The sequence below is a fragment of the Arvicola amphibius genome, chromosome 7 (assembly GCF_903992535.2).
Source record: "Arvicola amphibius chromosome 7, mArvAmp1.2, whole genome shotgun sequence".
NCBI lineage: Eukaryota > Metazoa > Chordata > Mammalia > Rodentia > Cricetidae > Arvicola > Arvicola amphibius.
In genome coordinates, this window is record NC_052053.1 from 89,913,954 (window position 1) to 89,930,519 (window position 16,566).

General features: G+C 38.5%; 1 protein-coding gene across 1 annotated transcript in view; it reads right to left on the reverse strand.

Moving 5' to 3' along the window:
* The window catches only part of Nrxn3 (neurexin 3), a 1,492,393-nt gene that overhangs the window by 353,466 nt on the left and 1,122,361 nt on the right, over nt 1-16,566 (reverse strand). The window contains 1 exon segment of the mRNA XM_038336206.1: nt 771-952. Coding sequence (XP_038192134.1) covers nt 771-952 — 182 coding nt within the window.

Genomic DNA, 16,566 nt, shown 5'->3' on the forward strand with positions numbered 1-16,566 from the left:
CTTAACTGTAGACTGCACAGGTGATAAAATGGGTTAATTGTTGCTATAAAAATATTTTCTATCCTTGTAAGGAAGTAATTTTTAACCCTCCAAATCATTTTAATTTCTTTGTTTTGCTTGATTCTCTTATGATCTGCAGAGGCTGGGAGTAAAAATTCTACCCTTGCATAAACACAAGATCTAAAGGGAAATGTTAAGTATGCAATATACATGCATAACTCAACTTGGTCTTGGGACAGCTTCCTTTCTGTCAAGCCTGCTCTACTCTTAGAGCCAAGTTTTCATGACATATCCCGTTCATTCCTGTGATCACATTTGCAGCCAAGCTTTATGAATCAATTCGTATTGGAACAGACTCACCACATCCTACGCGCACACTGTCTATAGTAAAACCAACAGACTCTATAACCTGCAACATCCATAATAATAATATACTGGTCATTTGGAAAATGTTTGCCAATTGTTAGCTTAGGATGTTACTAACATTCCTCTTGGCTTTCCTTCTTGCCACATCTCATTTGAACCATAACAGATAAATCTCTTTCCACACCCAATGGACATCTGAGAGATTCACTACAGGACCACAGTGAACAGTTAGCCACAGGAGTCTAGAAGGCATATTAGATGGGCGTTTAGACAATCGAAGGCAGTCTTTAAAAGACTGTGCACTTATATTGTATTTATATAATGTTCTCCTGTGTTTATCAAACTCATGCATCAGATCACCAGAAAGAGAAAAGACTCCAAGCCAAGGCTGGGCAGGTACTCACTATGTGAAGCTGGAGGAAGTCTCCAAGTCCTGGGGCGCTGTCAATGCGCACCAAGATGCCATCCTTCACAGTGGTGCTGAAGCCCACAGCCAGGCGGTCAGAGCGTGTGCTGGGTCTGTCATTCGCTGGCCAGGTGTAGAGGATGAGGCCACCGCTTTTCCCAAAGATGTACGTGGCACCAGCTGTAAAGGCAAAGAGAAAGGGCACATTAGGGCCACCATACTATGCATTGACTGCTCCAGCACACTGTTGAGACTGCAGGAGAAAACCTTCTCCTACTAGACAGTATTTAGTATTTAGTTAAAAGGGATGACTTTGAAAAACTCAGAAGGTATCTTTCTCTCCAAATTAAAGATGCTAGCAATTGGGAATAAATAGCAAAATAGATGTTTCAGAGAGACATCAGTACCTTCGGCTCCCGATATGTAACAGTGGAGTACGGGTGATACGGTGGATTATGAACTTTGCTACATGTTAATAAACAACTTTCTCATTACTGTAGCAGCAGAATACACCAACCATTTGGCTAGGACAGGCACGAGCCAGAAACATTCTCTCCACCTCTGACGGTCAGAATATTCTCATCAGTTGAGTCAGCTGTACCACAAGGCCTGTAAATAAGTCCAGAGGTACTATTGCTTCTGCAGTAAGGAAGTGCGGCCTGGAGACAGGAAGCTATACAGGTAAAGCAATCTCTCTATGAAATGTTTGCTAACAGTAGTATTTTTCCTTCCCCAATTTTGGATTTGGGAATTTCACATTTATAAAATTGAGCTATCCTATGTCAGGGGCTCCAGTGTAAACATCAGCTTTGTTTATGCTTCTTATAGTTTAGGTGCAAGGGCTGCAGACTACTTTAGAGAGCAGATTTTAGGGTGTCTGAGCCTTGACTCTTAGGACCTATCACATGATGTCAGATGTGACTTTCCCAAACGCGGCACTTGCTAATGTTCAAACATTCTCGTCTATTTCAAATGTGAGGTTTCTGGACTAGAAATGATCCAGACGGATAACTGAAAGCATGTATGTATTTCATTGTTATATTGCTATAAACATTTCTGGAGTCCTCCAAGAAGAAGAATCCTTTCCCTCAATATTGATTTAATAGCATTTATCTGATATTGGCGAAACAGTTCTGTATCTCTTTTTAGAAATTAAAATCCAAAAAGGAGATACAGGAGATGCAGAAAACCATCTCAAGATAATTACTTTTTAGCCTGACAAATTATGTGTGGTTAGGTGTATCTATGCTGTTACTATTTACTTGTGTTTTTACTATTACCAACATTGATCTTGGGGTTACAAGCATATATTAATTGAAGCTACTTATAAAACCCAAAGGGAGAAAATGAAGAAAATATTCTGCAACGGTTGGCCTTATTTGTCAACTTGATGGAATCTATTAATTACCTATGAGTAGAACCTTCTGGGGATAGCCATGAGAGACTGTCTACATTGGATTCATTGAAGCATAAAAACACAACCTGAAGGCAGGTGGGTGGGGTCATGAATTAAATCTAGAATGAACGCCAGCTGAGCACTGTAGTGTTCTCCCCAGCATCCTGACTGCTGATATCATATGATTCGTTATCTGCAACTTTTGCCACCATCATTTCGCTGCCTGATGGACTGCATCCTGGAACTGCGGGCCAGAACAAACCATTTTTCTTTTAAGTTGGTTTTGAGCGCAAGGCATTTTATCACAGAAAGGTGTCAAGTAACTAATACATATTTGCATTTTAAAATATTTTAAAGTCTATCTTAAGAAATGAGTATTTACTTCTAAATCGGGGTGAACCTTTGAATTTGGCAGGCAAAATATACTATGACGTTGTAGCCTTGGGGGTTGTATGCCAGTTACCAGAAGTGAGTAGTTTTGTATGCTAAACTTCTTAACATCCAAAGATCAATTGGTAATTGATTTTCCCATGTGAATCCCAGGGAACTTTGGTGTGATACGTACACACTAGTTTTGTAAACATTAGATAGCCATTCCTTCAATCTTCAGCATTTACTAAAACGCTCAGTCACTGATCCATATCTATTGTCACAGTAAACTTACAGAAAATATTGAAATAAATTGCACTGGTTGCACATTCAATAAACTACATGGCTTGTTTAGAAATAATAGGCTCATTTGGGCTAGAATTGGGAGTTTATGTCATATGCCATCCTTGTAGGAGCACTAAGCCATCTGGGATGTGTGGAAACCCACTTTCCTTTTTGAAAGGTCACTTATGCGACTTGTTTCCGTTAACTCCATTTGTACACCACAAGCAGCACAGAATTTTTGTCCCTTTATGAGTTTCTCAGTCCTTAGGGGAGTCTCCAGAAGCCCACCACAATCATCCAGAGGAACTGGGACGATGGTATGCAAAGTTTATGTTAATTCCATATGCAAAACAATGTTTGCTCCCTACTACCCACAAACACCCTCAGAGCGGCTTAAAATTAGAAATCTTGGTAAAAACAATTTATGCTTGATATCTCTCCATCTGTGAAGAGTTTAAACAAGTCCTTTTCTGAAGATGATCACAAATGTCACCATTGCTCTCTTTATTCTTTATTTGGAAAACTGAAGGTTAGTCAGTGATTAATGTATTAAATCACCAAAAAAAATGCAAATCAGCCTGTGACATTTCATGCCAGTTTATAAAATCTTACCCAGTTCTGTCCTACGTTCATAGTGGATTGGCTGCAGAAGCTCATTCCTACTGTACCAGGGAAGAATTTTATTGGCACAAAAATAACATTAAACATGCAGGGCAAGGCACATGTCTTTATATTTTGCAAAGCCTTCTCTGCTACTTTAGGTGGGGCTCAGCAATGGCAGGGGCCACTTCATCAAACGTTTTACAGATGTGCAAGCAGAGGCTCAAATGTCTGTCTTAAATCAGGGGCAGCCAGTCTTAACTGCACCCACGGGCCCTTTTTTCATCACATACCAATGCAATCACAGAACATGATTCAAAAATGGAGCTAAGTCCTCTGCACTTAGCCTTACGTACTTCCTGTCTTCTAGGCTGAAACAGAACACAAGCAAAGCCTCTGCCCCAGGGCTGGCAGGCTGGCAGATAGCATTCTAGTTTGCAGCAAGCAGGAAACTTCACAAACTCTCTTTACTTCTCTGTTTACCCATTGCTCTGTCCAATAATTTTCCATGCTCCCCATAAAGAAGCTGTTGGAAGATAATTCACAAACTCTTACATATTTAGAAGTCATGGTGGTGCTAATTTTAGATCAGTAGAGACAAAAAACCTCTTTATCACATTAGCACATAGGTTCAGTTGATAGAACACCTAACTTTACAAGGGCATTGTTTATTTTCTAGTTCTGGATTTACAATGGCATAATCTTAGATAATTCCAACTTTGTAGATGAAAGGTATAAAAAATACAATGTGCCAACATTTGGTTTCTTCTTCATGGCAGAAAGACGTGTTCCTGTTCCTGAGATTGAGTTTACTAGTAAGGAGGGCCAAACTTTGTGAATAGTAACACAGCCCCAAAATATTGTTAGATGAAATTAATTAATTGCCATAATTTTCTATATTGACAGTGCCATTTTTCCAGTTTTCATGTTTTGCTATCTTGAATGGTTTTTAGAAACAAACACAAACTTTCTGTTCATTTTAAACAAAATGAGTCTAGAGCTCCAAAGGGGACATAATCACACTGCTTTAGAATTTCAAATTAAAAAAAATAACTTTGCTATTTTTAAATTACAAATCAATGCTTCAAGAATATCCAGGCAACGCTAAGAGGCTCCATTGAGGATCTTCACTTCAGAGCCCCATGACACCAGAGGTGGTGTTTTCTACCCTGAGCTTGTATTTCTGTTGCATGGATCTGACTGGACTCAGTATGGTGTTGCCAAGAGCAGGCTACATTTATGCATCATCAGAACAATATGAATTTAATACATTTGAGTAAACAAATGGAAAATAAACCAACCGAATTAAAAATGGCTATGTCTGTCCTTGGGTCATTTTTTTTTTTAACCACAGCCTTTAAAAGGAGCAATGTGAGGCTGCTCTGCTGAGTCTTAACCAAGACAGTATTTTAAGAATGAAATCCTTCATGGTTCCCTCCCACCAACTGAGAATTAGTAGGTATTTGCATTATCTTCTCATCTGTCACTACTTCACCCACAATCCACAAATAATGGACTTCAGTTACTACTTCAAACTGCTGAGCCACATACTCAGATGGAAGTGAAGGTGCATTAAGAATTGGAATTGAACAAGTGAAGCTGCGAGGTGCGGGCTGGGGCATAGAAAAGTCATTTGGATGGAGAAAGGGGGTCCACTGTACTGCAATGGAATCGAAGCGGGAGGAAGTTCTAAAAAGTAGTCGAGCATAGGCGTGTAATGTAGTGATTAGGCAGATAATTTAGAATTTTATAAGAGAAGATAGATAGGGGAAATTTTTTCTAGTTCACATTTCTTTACAGTATTGTTAAAGCAACGACAGACTTTTTTCTTATTATTATTTTACCAGAATTTGGTTGTTGATGACAACTCAATTTTTCCTTGTTTGGACCATGTAGATAATAATTGGCTATTTTTTTTTTTTTTTTTTTTTTTTTTTTTTTTTTTTTTTTTTTTTTTTTTTTACTTAGCAGCTCCAAGGCCCTCTGTTTATAATGATAGTTCTGTCTCTAGGCCCTCATCCAATTCACTTTTTTTTGGATGATCACCAAAAAAGTAATACTAAGGACTTGCTTAAGAGTCACACTGTGTGTGTGTGTGTGTGTGTGTGTGTGTGTATTTATATGCATATCTATATGTAGGAAAGTTGAGATAGAAAATATAATTGACTATCTGTGATTCATTTGTTATTTTGTCCATCAAATAATTATAGGTAACATGGCTTTGAAAAGTCTTCAGATACTATTGTTTTATATTTTAAATACAAACCAGATTTCTGGAAACAACTTTTATGGTTATTGGAATGGAAATGCATTCTGGAAGTGCTACCCAGGGGAAGCCTGCAAGTGTTAAATTTAGCAAGAGCTAGATAAACTTCTGGAAGAGAAGTACAGCGTGAGAGTAACAAATCAGTACAGTGAGTGTACACTCACATACCATATGGTATGCAAAGCCGGGCAGGAGATAGAATTCCACTGCTATCCTGCCCTCTTTGAACACTGAGAACCTATATGGCAGTGAGATAGCGCCACTGTTCTCTATGACTTCCTGGCTCTCTCTGATCAGTCCTTCATCAAGCACCGTGTAGAGACACAGTTGTGATCTTTATCACAAAAACTGGCAAATCCTATTGGAGAACAAAAGGACTATCAATGACATAAAATATATTCCACCAGGAAATTTACTTGCTGCGATTACAACTATATTTAATTCATATCATATAGCTAATAAAAATAAAATAGAAAGACTTGGGGCTTGTAGTGATGAGCTGTGGGCTGGCTTTCCGCCACCCTATGCCCCAAAATAATTACACAGAAACTGTATTCTTTTAAACACTGCCTGGCCCATTATTTTCAGCCTCTTACTCACATCTTGACTAACCCATATCTAATAATCTTTGTAACACCATGAATGGTGTCTTACCGGGAAATATTCAGCATCTCTGACCTGGCGGCTGGCTTCATCGCATCAGGTTGTAGAGGCAGGGCAATTGTCTGAGCCATCTACCTCACTTCCTTCTTCCTGTTCTGTCTACTCCACCCACCTATTTTCTTTTTTCTTTTTTTTTTTTTTTTTTTGGTTTTTTGAGACAGGGTTTCTCTGAAGCTTTTTAAAAGCCTGTCCTGGAACTAGCTCTTGTAGACCAGGCTGGCCTCGAATTCACAGAGATCCGCCTGCCTCTGCCTCCCGAGTGCTGGGATTAAAGGCGTGCGCCACCGCCCCCCCGGCTCCCACCTATTTTCTAACCTATTAGGCCAAGCAGTTTTCTTTATTAATTAACCAATGAAATCAACAGAGTGATAGAAGACCTGCCTCCATCAGGGGCTACCAGCTGACCCAATCTTCTTCCAGCTTATAAAAGGACAAAGCTAGGGGATGTATCGCAGTTACTTGTGCCTGAATGAAATAATTTCTCAATTATTTTCAGAATGATCTATCATTTCTTCTCAACCTCCTTCTTATTTCTGCATCTTTGGGGTGGTGTGTCACATTCATTCACTCCTGATAGTAGGGACTTACATATCTGTGGTACTGTATGTTTTGATTTTTAAAGAAATCATGAAAATCCAGAGGTTCAACAGCTTGAGGGGTGCTAAGTGGTGCAAGAAGAACACGTTCACATCTTGCGGTCTTCAGCCTCACCCCCTGTCTCTGCACTCGTGGGATCACGTGTCCCCACGGAGTCCCTAGAAACCAACTGCTACATAAAGAGGAGGGCAGGATGAGCGACCGATGGAAGTCTGCAATTAAGACCTCAGCAACAAAAAGGCCGTCACCATGGAAAAACAGGGTAACTGATGCAGGTGTTACCAACATCCCTCCAACGAACTTATCAGAAGGGTAGTATGCTAATCTGTTTCCCACTAGAAACTTAAAAAAACATAAAAAATGATAAAATGATCTTAGACAAAGTAAAAAGAAAGCACTTAACCTTAAAAGAGAAAATTCACTCATTTTTGAACATCATGCCCCTTTAGCAAAGAAATAAGTATATTTGCTGCTTATTAAATTAAACTAAGCAATACCTAGGAGTGAAGAGAGGCCCCAGGGGAACCCAAGCTCTGTTTCTTAAGCAATGATTAGGGATAGACTGGGGGTGGGGCGGTCCTCAAGATAGGGCAATTTCTTTTTTTTTCTTGAAGGAAGAACAATGATATTTGAAATTAATCCTTCAAACAATTCAATATTCTCAGGTACCAGAAACAAGAGTTTCTATGTAAATGATTCAGTATAGTATTGAATTTGTTCAGCAACATGGAATTTCAGACGTACCTAATGAGGCCCCTGGATATTATATCCAATGTCATAGAACACCTTGTGGCAGGAAGATATAAAATTAACAAATTAATGAAATGCTTTTCTATGAAAGTCTACCATTATTTAGTTACAAAAATAAATAAAATCATACAAGACCACTTTTCTTGAGGATTTGTTAACTGCTAAGCCCATCTCTGCAAATATTCTTGGAACTGGTGAGAGGAATGCTGAGGATTTCCCGAGGAGAAATGAAGAAGTCACTTGCTTCTTCTAAGACTTAACAACTGATGGACATATCTATTTCTGTGTTACTTTTTGAATACCTTTACTTCCCCAAGGTCTGAGTAATATAAAATGATACACAGTTTCAGCAGGCTCTCAGAAACACAGGCAAACACACACACCCTCTCTAAGTGCCAGGCATAATGGTGTTTCCAGAAACATAGCACTTTGAAAACGTCATATCAGACAAGCATAGAGGACATGTAGGTATCTTTCTCATAAACTTCAGGGTACCACTGCCAAAGAGAAAGAAGATGTTTGGTGATACTTAAATTGATCTGAAAACAACGTGTCTGGAGGCACTCTCAAATTCTCCTTAGTGGAACTGGCTCTTTTCCTAAGACCTCTGTCTTATGGGACAACTTTTCTTTTTCTCAAACTCTTCAGTGGTACTTAATACTCACTAATCATGATACCAATGCTAACAGTGGGATTAATGTTCATATCAGTTCTGTGAATGAGTGACTCCTAGCACACAAAATAGTATTCTAAACCTATAGACAGGAGAAATTACTGCTGTTTTCAATCACTAGCATGAGACAAGGAAGCATCACAGCTGGCATGGGTCGCTTGAACATCTGAAATTTATTTTCTCTCATTTTTTGAGACCAGAAGCCTGCCTCTGTGGCTTATAGACAGCCATTTCCAGCCTCGCTGTTTGCATGGGCTAACACGTGAGTGACACCAGATGGGTACTGTACCCATTTGTCCTAATCTCTTGTGAAGATACTAGGCATATAGGATTAGGAATTACTCATGTAAACCCAGTTTAATCCATTTACATATTCAAAGGCTCTATCTCTAAACATAGTCTACAGATTTTTGCTATCTGTGGGGGTTCTTGGACCAGTCACCATGGATACCAAAGGATGTCTTGGCATGAGTTTGTGAAAACACAGTTCAGTTCCTAACAGTTACTGTCTCCAATTTTAATGATGAGACAAGTCAAACTGTAATATGCCCAGGAGTAATTATACCACACTCGTAAAACTGTCAATTCGGCCTGTCAACCTCCACTACTAGATTTACTCCAGAGATTATCCCACAGCCAACATAATTTAACTTTCATAGTAGCCATACCGGTTTCTCACATAAGAAAACAAACTAAGTCCTAGGAAATTGCACAATATGTTGGTTTGAAGAAATAAATAATATTAAGTTTTGTTGTCAAACAAGATGAAAATCCAGAGCCCTTCTGTACTATGAGTTTCTGAGGGATGGAGCTGCTTAATTTATCTCTTGGTCAACAATTGTGAGTGCTTGGGAAATAAATCTTGCTGAGTTAATCATCCTGGCCCGCCTCTCCGCGCACATCTTCACATGGCCATTCAGGCACGGAGAAGGACTGCAGATGAAGCAAGGAGACGACACAGCGCCTTCATCCAGCTCAGCGATTTGTCACTTCAACGTGGGAATATTTTATAAATAATCATCAATTAGGGTTCATAACAGTGCACATGATTGAGCAGCGCACAGCTTTCAATTTATAAAAGAAAACTACCCACACACATATCTGCATGATTTTTCTTCAGTGAATTTTTGGCAGGCTCAGATAAGAAAATCACACCCATTTTGTGTCAGATTGTTTTCTGTTACCCCTTAGTTCCTAAATCACATCACAAATTGGGTTTTTTTTTTTTTTTTTTGAAAAACTTTATAGGGACTTGGAGAGGAGAACAATGTGGTCTTCATTTTATTTCGTAGAGCATTACCTAACAGCAAAGATCATATGTCCATGTCTGTTCGGAAAATACAAACGAATGAGACAGAAAGCAAAAGTGCTCATCTGGTGATTACTCATCAGCCTTTTCTGTTACATTATTTTTTTTCCCAAAACACATGGCTTCTGATTGCATCTCTAGGGCTTGGGATAGAAGAAAGCCAAGCAGAAGTTCAAACTCCCTTATTTGCCTGCATTTCTTCTTTTCTGCCATGGCTTTGAAATACCTTTCCTGTGAGCAATCAAGGGATTTCTCTGGAAGGAAATACAGATGAAAAGCAATGGCTTTGATTTAAATGCCTGATTTATATTCACACTTTCTAGGGTCAGGGACTATGCAAAGATAATTTTGGTGCTTTTGTGGCTCTAATCAATAAAACGCGATTTTCCTGAAAAAGTTGTCCAACATTTTTGAAGGGTAATGACACTGAGTTGTTTAATACATATTCTCTAACTAAAGAACCCAGCGCAGAGTTAGGAAGGAGGAAGGTGTGGGAACTACTATGGCTTCTTAGTAGATAATCCTCATTTATCTTCACTGTGCCTCAGTTTCTACGTGGTTAAAAAGCTGATAGGAGCTCATGAAACTCCTGCCTCAGCTGAGGGGATACTGACAACTGATGGAGGCTGCGGGAAGGCTAGCCATTTTCCTTTGGGTGTAGGGTCATTGGTAGTTTTCTCATGAATAAATGAATGGTCCCATACCTGTGCGCATTTAAACAACATTAATCAGATGCAGTATATATTGCAAAAAATAATAAAGAAAAAAGGCTGGCTATACAAAGTGCTTAGTGTGAAAATACAAGGGTCTGAGTAACAATTTTCACAACCCTCACAAAAGCTAGATGGAATATGTCTTTAAACCCTAAGGAAGCAGAGATAGGGTAACCCGAAGGCTTGCTGGCTAGCCAGGCTGGTCTAATTGATGAGCTTCAGGGTCAGTGGGCACCCTGCTCTTCCACGATGAAATGTGATAGAGAAAGAGGCCCAATATTCCCTTCTGACTTCTACATAAACATACACACATGTGCCTATATATATTTACATATACAGGGACACACACAACATATTACACACACACACAGTCAACAAAATTTAAATAATTTAATATTGCCATGCTATCAGGAGCAGCTCAAAGTGAACTCACATCCCTCTTATCTTTGTATCTGACCTGAACATCTGTTTTAATACAAGGAACAAGAAATCCCTTTATATGTATGCTGTTTTTTTCAAAACTAGTTGATTTGAATGAAAATTACCAGCTTTAAAATAATGTACTCTACTATCATGGCCAAGAGGAATTACTGAAATGTTAAAAAAAATTCTGTAGTGATAAAGAATCTGCTAGACATTCAGAAGAAAGCGACTGACAAACTGCCAATATAGGCAGAACTGTCTTTGAAATTTCCTGCTTCGTGAAAAAGTCTGCTGGCTACTATGAGGCCTGTAGGCTGAAGATGGATGCCCCAACAGTACAGAAGAACTTAGAGTGACTGTCCAGGCAGCAAGAAGTCTCTGTCAGTTCTATAGTTTTGGAAGTTGTTTACAATGCACTTCCTATTTACTTAGGTAATGTTATTTCCTTCTGGAGTCTTTGATGGAGTTGAAGAATATATAGTTATAATGTAGTTTTACTTAGTTATGATAAAAGATAAAGTAGATATAAATAGTATAACTGAAAATCTTGCTTGATACATATTTTGTTATATGTAATTTTTCTGTGTTAAAGTTAAAACCTTCCTTTTTATTTAAACAGAAAAGGGAAGGTGATGTGGGATTCCCCTCTGTATGATGTGAATACCATTGGTTAATAAAGAAGCTGTTTGGGTCTGTGATACTGTAGAACAGAGCTAGGTGGGAAAACTAAACAGAATGTTGGGAGAAAGGTTGCAGAGTCTTGAAGAAGCCATGTAGCTGCCGCCAGAGATATACATGTCAAAACTTTGCCAGTCAGTCACAACCACATGGCAATACACAGATTAATAGAAATGGGTTAAATTAAAATTAAGAGTTAGCCAATAAGAAGCTAGAGCTAATGGGCCAAGCAGTGATTTGATTAATACAGATTCTGAGTGGTTATTTTGGGAGTCTGGGCAGCTGGGAAATAAACAAACGGCCTCCTACAACAGTAAGTTAGAAGCCCTGATGACCCTCACAGGATCTGAAGGTAGAGGAATAACAGGTGCTGGTGAAATGAATTGACTAGGAATGACTATATCAACAACTCAGGAGTAGCCCCCAAGAGAAGGAAATGCACAGTAAGTTTTTTGTTTCTTTGTTTGTTTGCTTGCTTGCTCATTAAGAGAGAATCAGATGCATCCCAGGATAGCTTTCAACTCACTATGTAGCCTAGACAAGCTTCCATTCTTGGTCCTCCTGACCTCTACTTATGAAGTGTTAGGATTTACATGTGTGTTTCATCCTATAAGCTTTTGTATTTCATATTTGGACACTTAGTGTTCTGTGGTGTTCTCCTGACAAAAGCTTATGGATTTTATAGTTAGGATATATAATGGAATGCGGGGGTGAGGAGAAAATGTCATGTGAGGATGTAGGTCTTCACCTGACACTCATACAATATGTCTTGATTGGGAACTTTTTGAGTACCAGACCTATAACATACAAATTTCTGTTGCTTACAAAGATAGTTTAGAGCAGTTGGCTATAGTGACTTATGTAAACTAAGATACTAAAATATCCAATATCCTATTTCCCTCTTTCTGAAGTTAAATTTTAAGTTATTGTACAAAGCAATGGGATTCACTATAATATTTTAATACTTCTTATTCAACCCCTCTTCTGTTGCCTCCCCACTTCCATCACGTCCTCCTTTACTTGTCCTTTCTTTTAATCAGACTGTCCCCTGCTTGCATGCTGCATGTATTCCGTTATGCTCTCATTTGCCCTTCCCCCTTAAAATGTCTTAATTCCCATGGTCCCCTTTTCTAACATGCACACGCCAATAGGTAGCAAACATACAATTACAAAGCCAAAACAACTTAGATAATTTCTCTCATGAATATTCATACAATTTTGTGAGTAAACTCAAGGCTGTATAAAAACTTGATTCCAAGACTATAAGATGTAGTACATTATAACATTATAGGTAGCTACTCACCATAATTTATTATTTCACCCAATTAAAGTAGAATTAGAATATAATTTTATCTAGGATTTAACAAAATCCTAGAGCCATTCCTTCCCAAGTTTTAATTAAAAAGGGAATGATGTAAGGTGTTTTAAATATGATAGCAACTGTCAAACCTAACTAACATCAGTCACATTAAGAAATAAAACACATAGCCTTTGACAGTGAAATCAGGGAACAAGAGGTATTCATTAGTACAGTATTACCAGACATTATGTAGATGTCTCATTAAAACAGTAATGCATTAAAATAAAATAATTTGTAAATACTGGGAAGGAACACGATGAGTTTCAAAGGGTACATGAACAAATACATGCATATACCAAATAACTCTTCAACTCTATTAAATTAGTAAGAACAAGTGATAAGGTGATATAAGTTACATACATGCAAATCAATCACTTGTCACCCTCTCAAAATTGATGCAATGATTTCCAGGAGAATAATAAAACCATTTGACGGAAAAGTAAACTTTTTATTGGAAAACTTTTTTATTGGAATGACTCTTAGATACCTGTTTTACATTATTAATACCCAGATTATATAAGGAAATATAAAAGCAAATTTTTTTTTTTGGTTTTTCCAGACAGGGTTTCTCTGCAGCTTTTTTAGAGCCTGTCCTGGAACTAGCTCTTGTAGACCAGGCTGGCCTCAAACTCACAGAGATCCGCCTGCCTCTGCCTCCCGAGTGCTGGGATTAAAGGCGTGCGCCACCACCGCCCGGCTTAAAAGCAAAATTTAAAAAATCCACTTAGACAATGGGAAGGGTTGAAGATGCTCTTCTGTGGTAGAACATCTTTGGCATGTGCAAGGCCCTGGTTCAATACCCAGCAATGTCAAAAAATGAGAAATACCAGGGTAAACAGATGGACGATAAAGGCATGAGAAGACATTCCATGTGACGAATTGATATTGAAATGTAGATCAAGCCTTCCTTGAAATATTCCTTTTTAAGTATTAGCAAGGATGTAGAGGATACTTTTGTATCATTAGTGGAAATTTACAATGCTGTAGCCACTCTGGAAAATGAATGGCAGTTTCCTAACACACACACACACACACACACACACACACACTTAGATAGTCTGTTTAGTTTATGTCTATCTGTATGCTGGAATGAACCATAAACAGAGACCAAACTACATGTTTGTATACCTCTTCTCATAATGACATCATTCACAATATTGAGAAACTATAAAACACTCAAATACCTCTAGATGAATGGTTCAAAAGAATGGTATCTACAGATACAGTGAAACACTAGTCAGCTTTAAAAAGTAATAACATTGTGACAATTAGTAGCATGTGGATGAGCCTTGAGGAAATTGAAATAAGTCAGACACAAGTTATATAATTGTCTTAGGATATTCAATTCAGAACCAGAGAAAGGAGGGTAGTGGTTGTTTGGCCTGGGGAATGGTGGTTTATTGTGTGAAGAACTACAGTTTGTGATGCTGGAAAAGGTCTTGGAGGATGATACCATTATAATTAGTCCCACTGAGTAATACACTTAAATATAGCTAATGTGGCAAACTTTGTTATATATGCTTTACCATAACAAAAAAATTAATAGCTTACCATGACAAGAAAAAAAGACAAAAAATAACAATCTATAAAATATCTTTAAAAAATCAACAAGGAGGTCAAACAAGAAAATCATCCTAAAATAAACTATAAGTTAGAAGGTCATAAAATATTTACATATGAGAAAGTCACATGACAATAATAAATAGGGACAATGGGAACATATTAACTCTATCATTCTTTAAGGCACTTCGGAAGAGAATCTCATTGTTTTTGAAGTTCATCAAGGAAGATAAATGAATAGGAACTGCCACAAAAAATTTACAGTGAAGAATCAGGAGATAGGAAAGTTCAGAGCAAGCCTGTAATACCAGGACAGAGGAGGACCAGGAAAACAGCTGCGAAATTTCAGGCCAGTGTCACCTACAAGGTGAGTGTTAACTAGCCAGGGGAACCTAGTGAGACCTTATCTCAAAACAACAAGAAGATCAAAGAGAAGGAAAGACTTTAGACATTAAAATTTAGTGATTGAACTGGGGTCAGAGTGATCTCTCATTGGTAAACAAATTGCAACAGGGCAGTTACTGAAAATGGAGTGTGGATTCATAGTTACCCTAACCTAAGTCATGGAAGGGTAGTTTATTTGAAGGCTATCATTAAAAACTGATAAGGCATGGTGTAGTGTATTTGGAAAACACAGAATCATCTGTTTTGTGTAACGTGAAGGTTGAAGAACAGAGAATGGCAAAGTAGTTCTCGAAGAAAGACAGGAGAGCTGTTGAGTGTCCAGTGTCCTCGTAAGATGATGCTTACTTACACCTTACTGGATTTGCCAGTGTTCTTAAAGCAATTGTGTGTTCACAACAAAAAGCCTTTAAGGACCACACCTATGACTGTCAATATTTAAAAATAAATCTTTCTGAACACAAAAAATTTATAAAATTGGAAAAAATATGTATTACCCTCCAATATCAAAGTTTTAACAGGAAATTTTAGTATTTAAAAAGTTAGTTTGTTTAGTGGGAAATAGGTATGAGAAATAAAATGTAGTCTGCTGTGTAGAAGACAGACAGAAGAGAAAGAACCCTTTCAGAACTTATGAGCCTGAATATATCATTTCTCATTGAAGCTGCTTCTACCATGAGCTTTGTCGCATGCAACCAGCAAACAACTGAACAATCCTCACTTCGAAAGATTTTTCTTTAATCTCTCGGGCCCTGGAGTGGAGCACTTTTGACACCTGCTCATGGCCCTATGTTTTTATTCATGAAGCCACATTGCGAGTCTATAAAAATTCATTTCTCACCACTCGTCTTAGCGCTGCAATGATAACCTTAGCGTTGATTCAACAGCAACGATATGACACACTACAAATAAACAGCAGTCACTCCCATCAAAGCTTGAGGGTCTGCTATGATGGATATATTCAGACACACCAGCCTCTTTTTAGAAAATGCAATTTTATGGAAAAATACAAGATAATTGGTCTTTAGCTCTTGCAATAAACTTAGATGGCACCTGCCATATTTAAATTAATACAGTGCTTCTCCATGTGAGATGAGGCCTTCTGATTGAGTCAGTCGCATGAAAAGACTCTGACACAACTTGTGTGTGCTTGAATTGTAGGCTGCTTTTTGATGTGGGTGCATTTTTTGAAAAAATGATGTGATACTTGTCCATCCACTAAGAAAGGAAATTGAAAGTTCTCTATTCAGCCACACATCCTGGCTGTCCTTATCTGTCTGCCTCAGCTTCTGCTTCACATTGTGCCACATAGGTGGCAGGTTTTACTGGGCACTGGGAGATGCTCCAAGGCAATGGAGTCAGACCTGCAGGCTCTGCATGAACGCCAGACAGCGCACACACATGCCTCTTGAGGATTTGCTCCCTCTCCTGCTGTCCCCAGTTCCTCCGAGTCGGGCTGCCACCATGCATATTAAGTAGAACAGAGATCCATTTGGCTCCTTTATATTTCACTTAAACCAGAAGCAAGAACAAAGCGGACACTGTTGAAGGTAAAGCACAGCAGCCAGCATGGCGGCAGGACCTCTCACTTCCGGAGAAAGCTTGATTCAGAGTGAGGATCTTCTTTGTGGGGCTAAGTCCAAGCTCTATGAATCCACCAGCAATGGAGGCAGTGGGAACCTGAACACGTGGCTGATGTGACTTTTTTGTATGAGATGAACTTGTTTTCTGAAAGGTCAGTCCTCCTGTC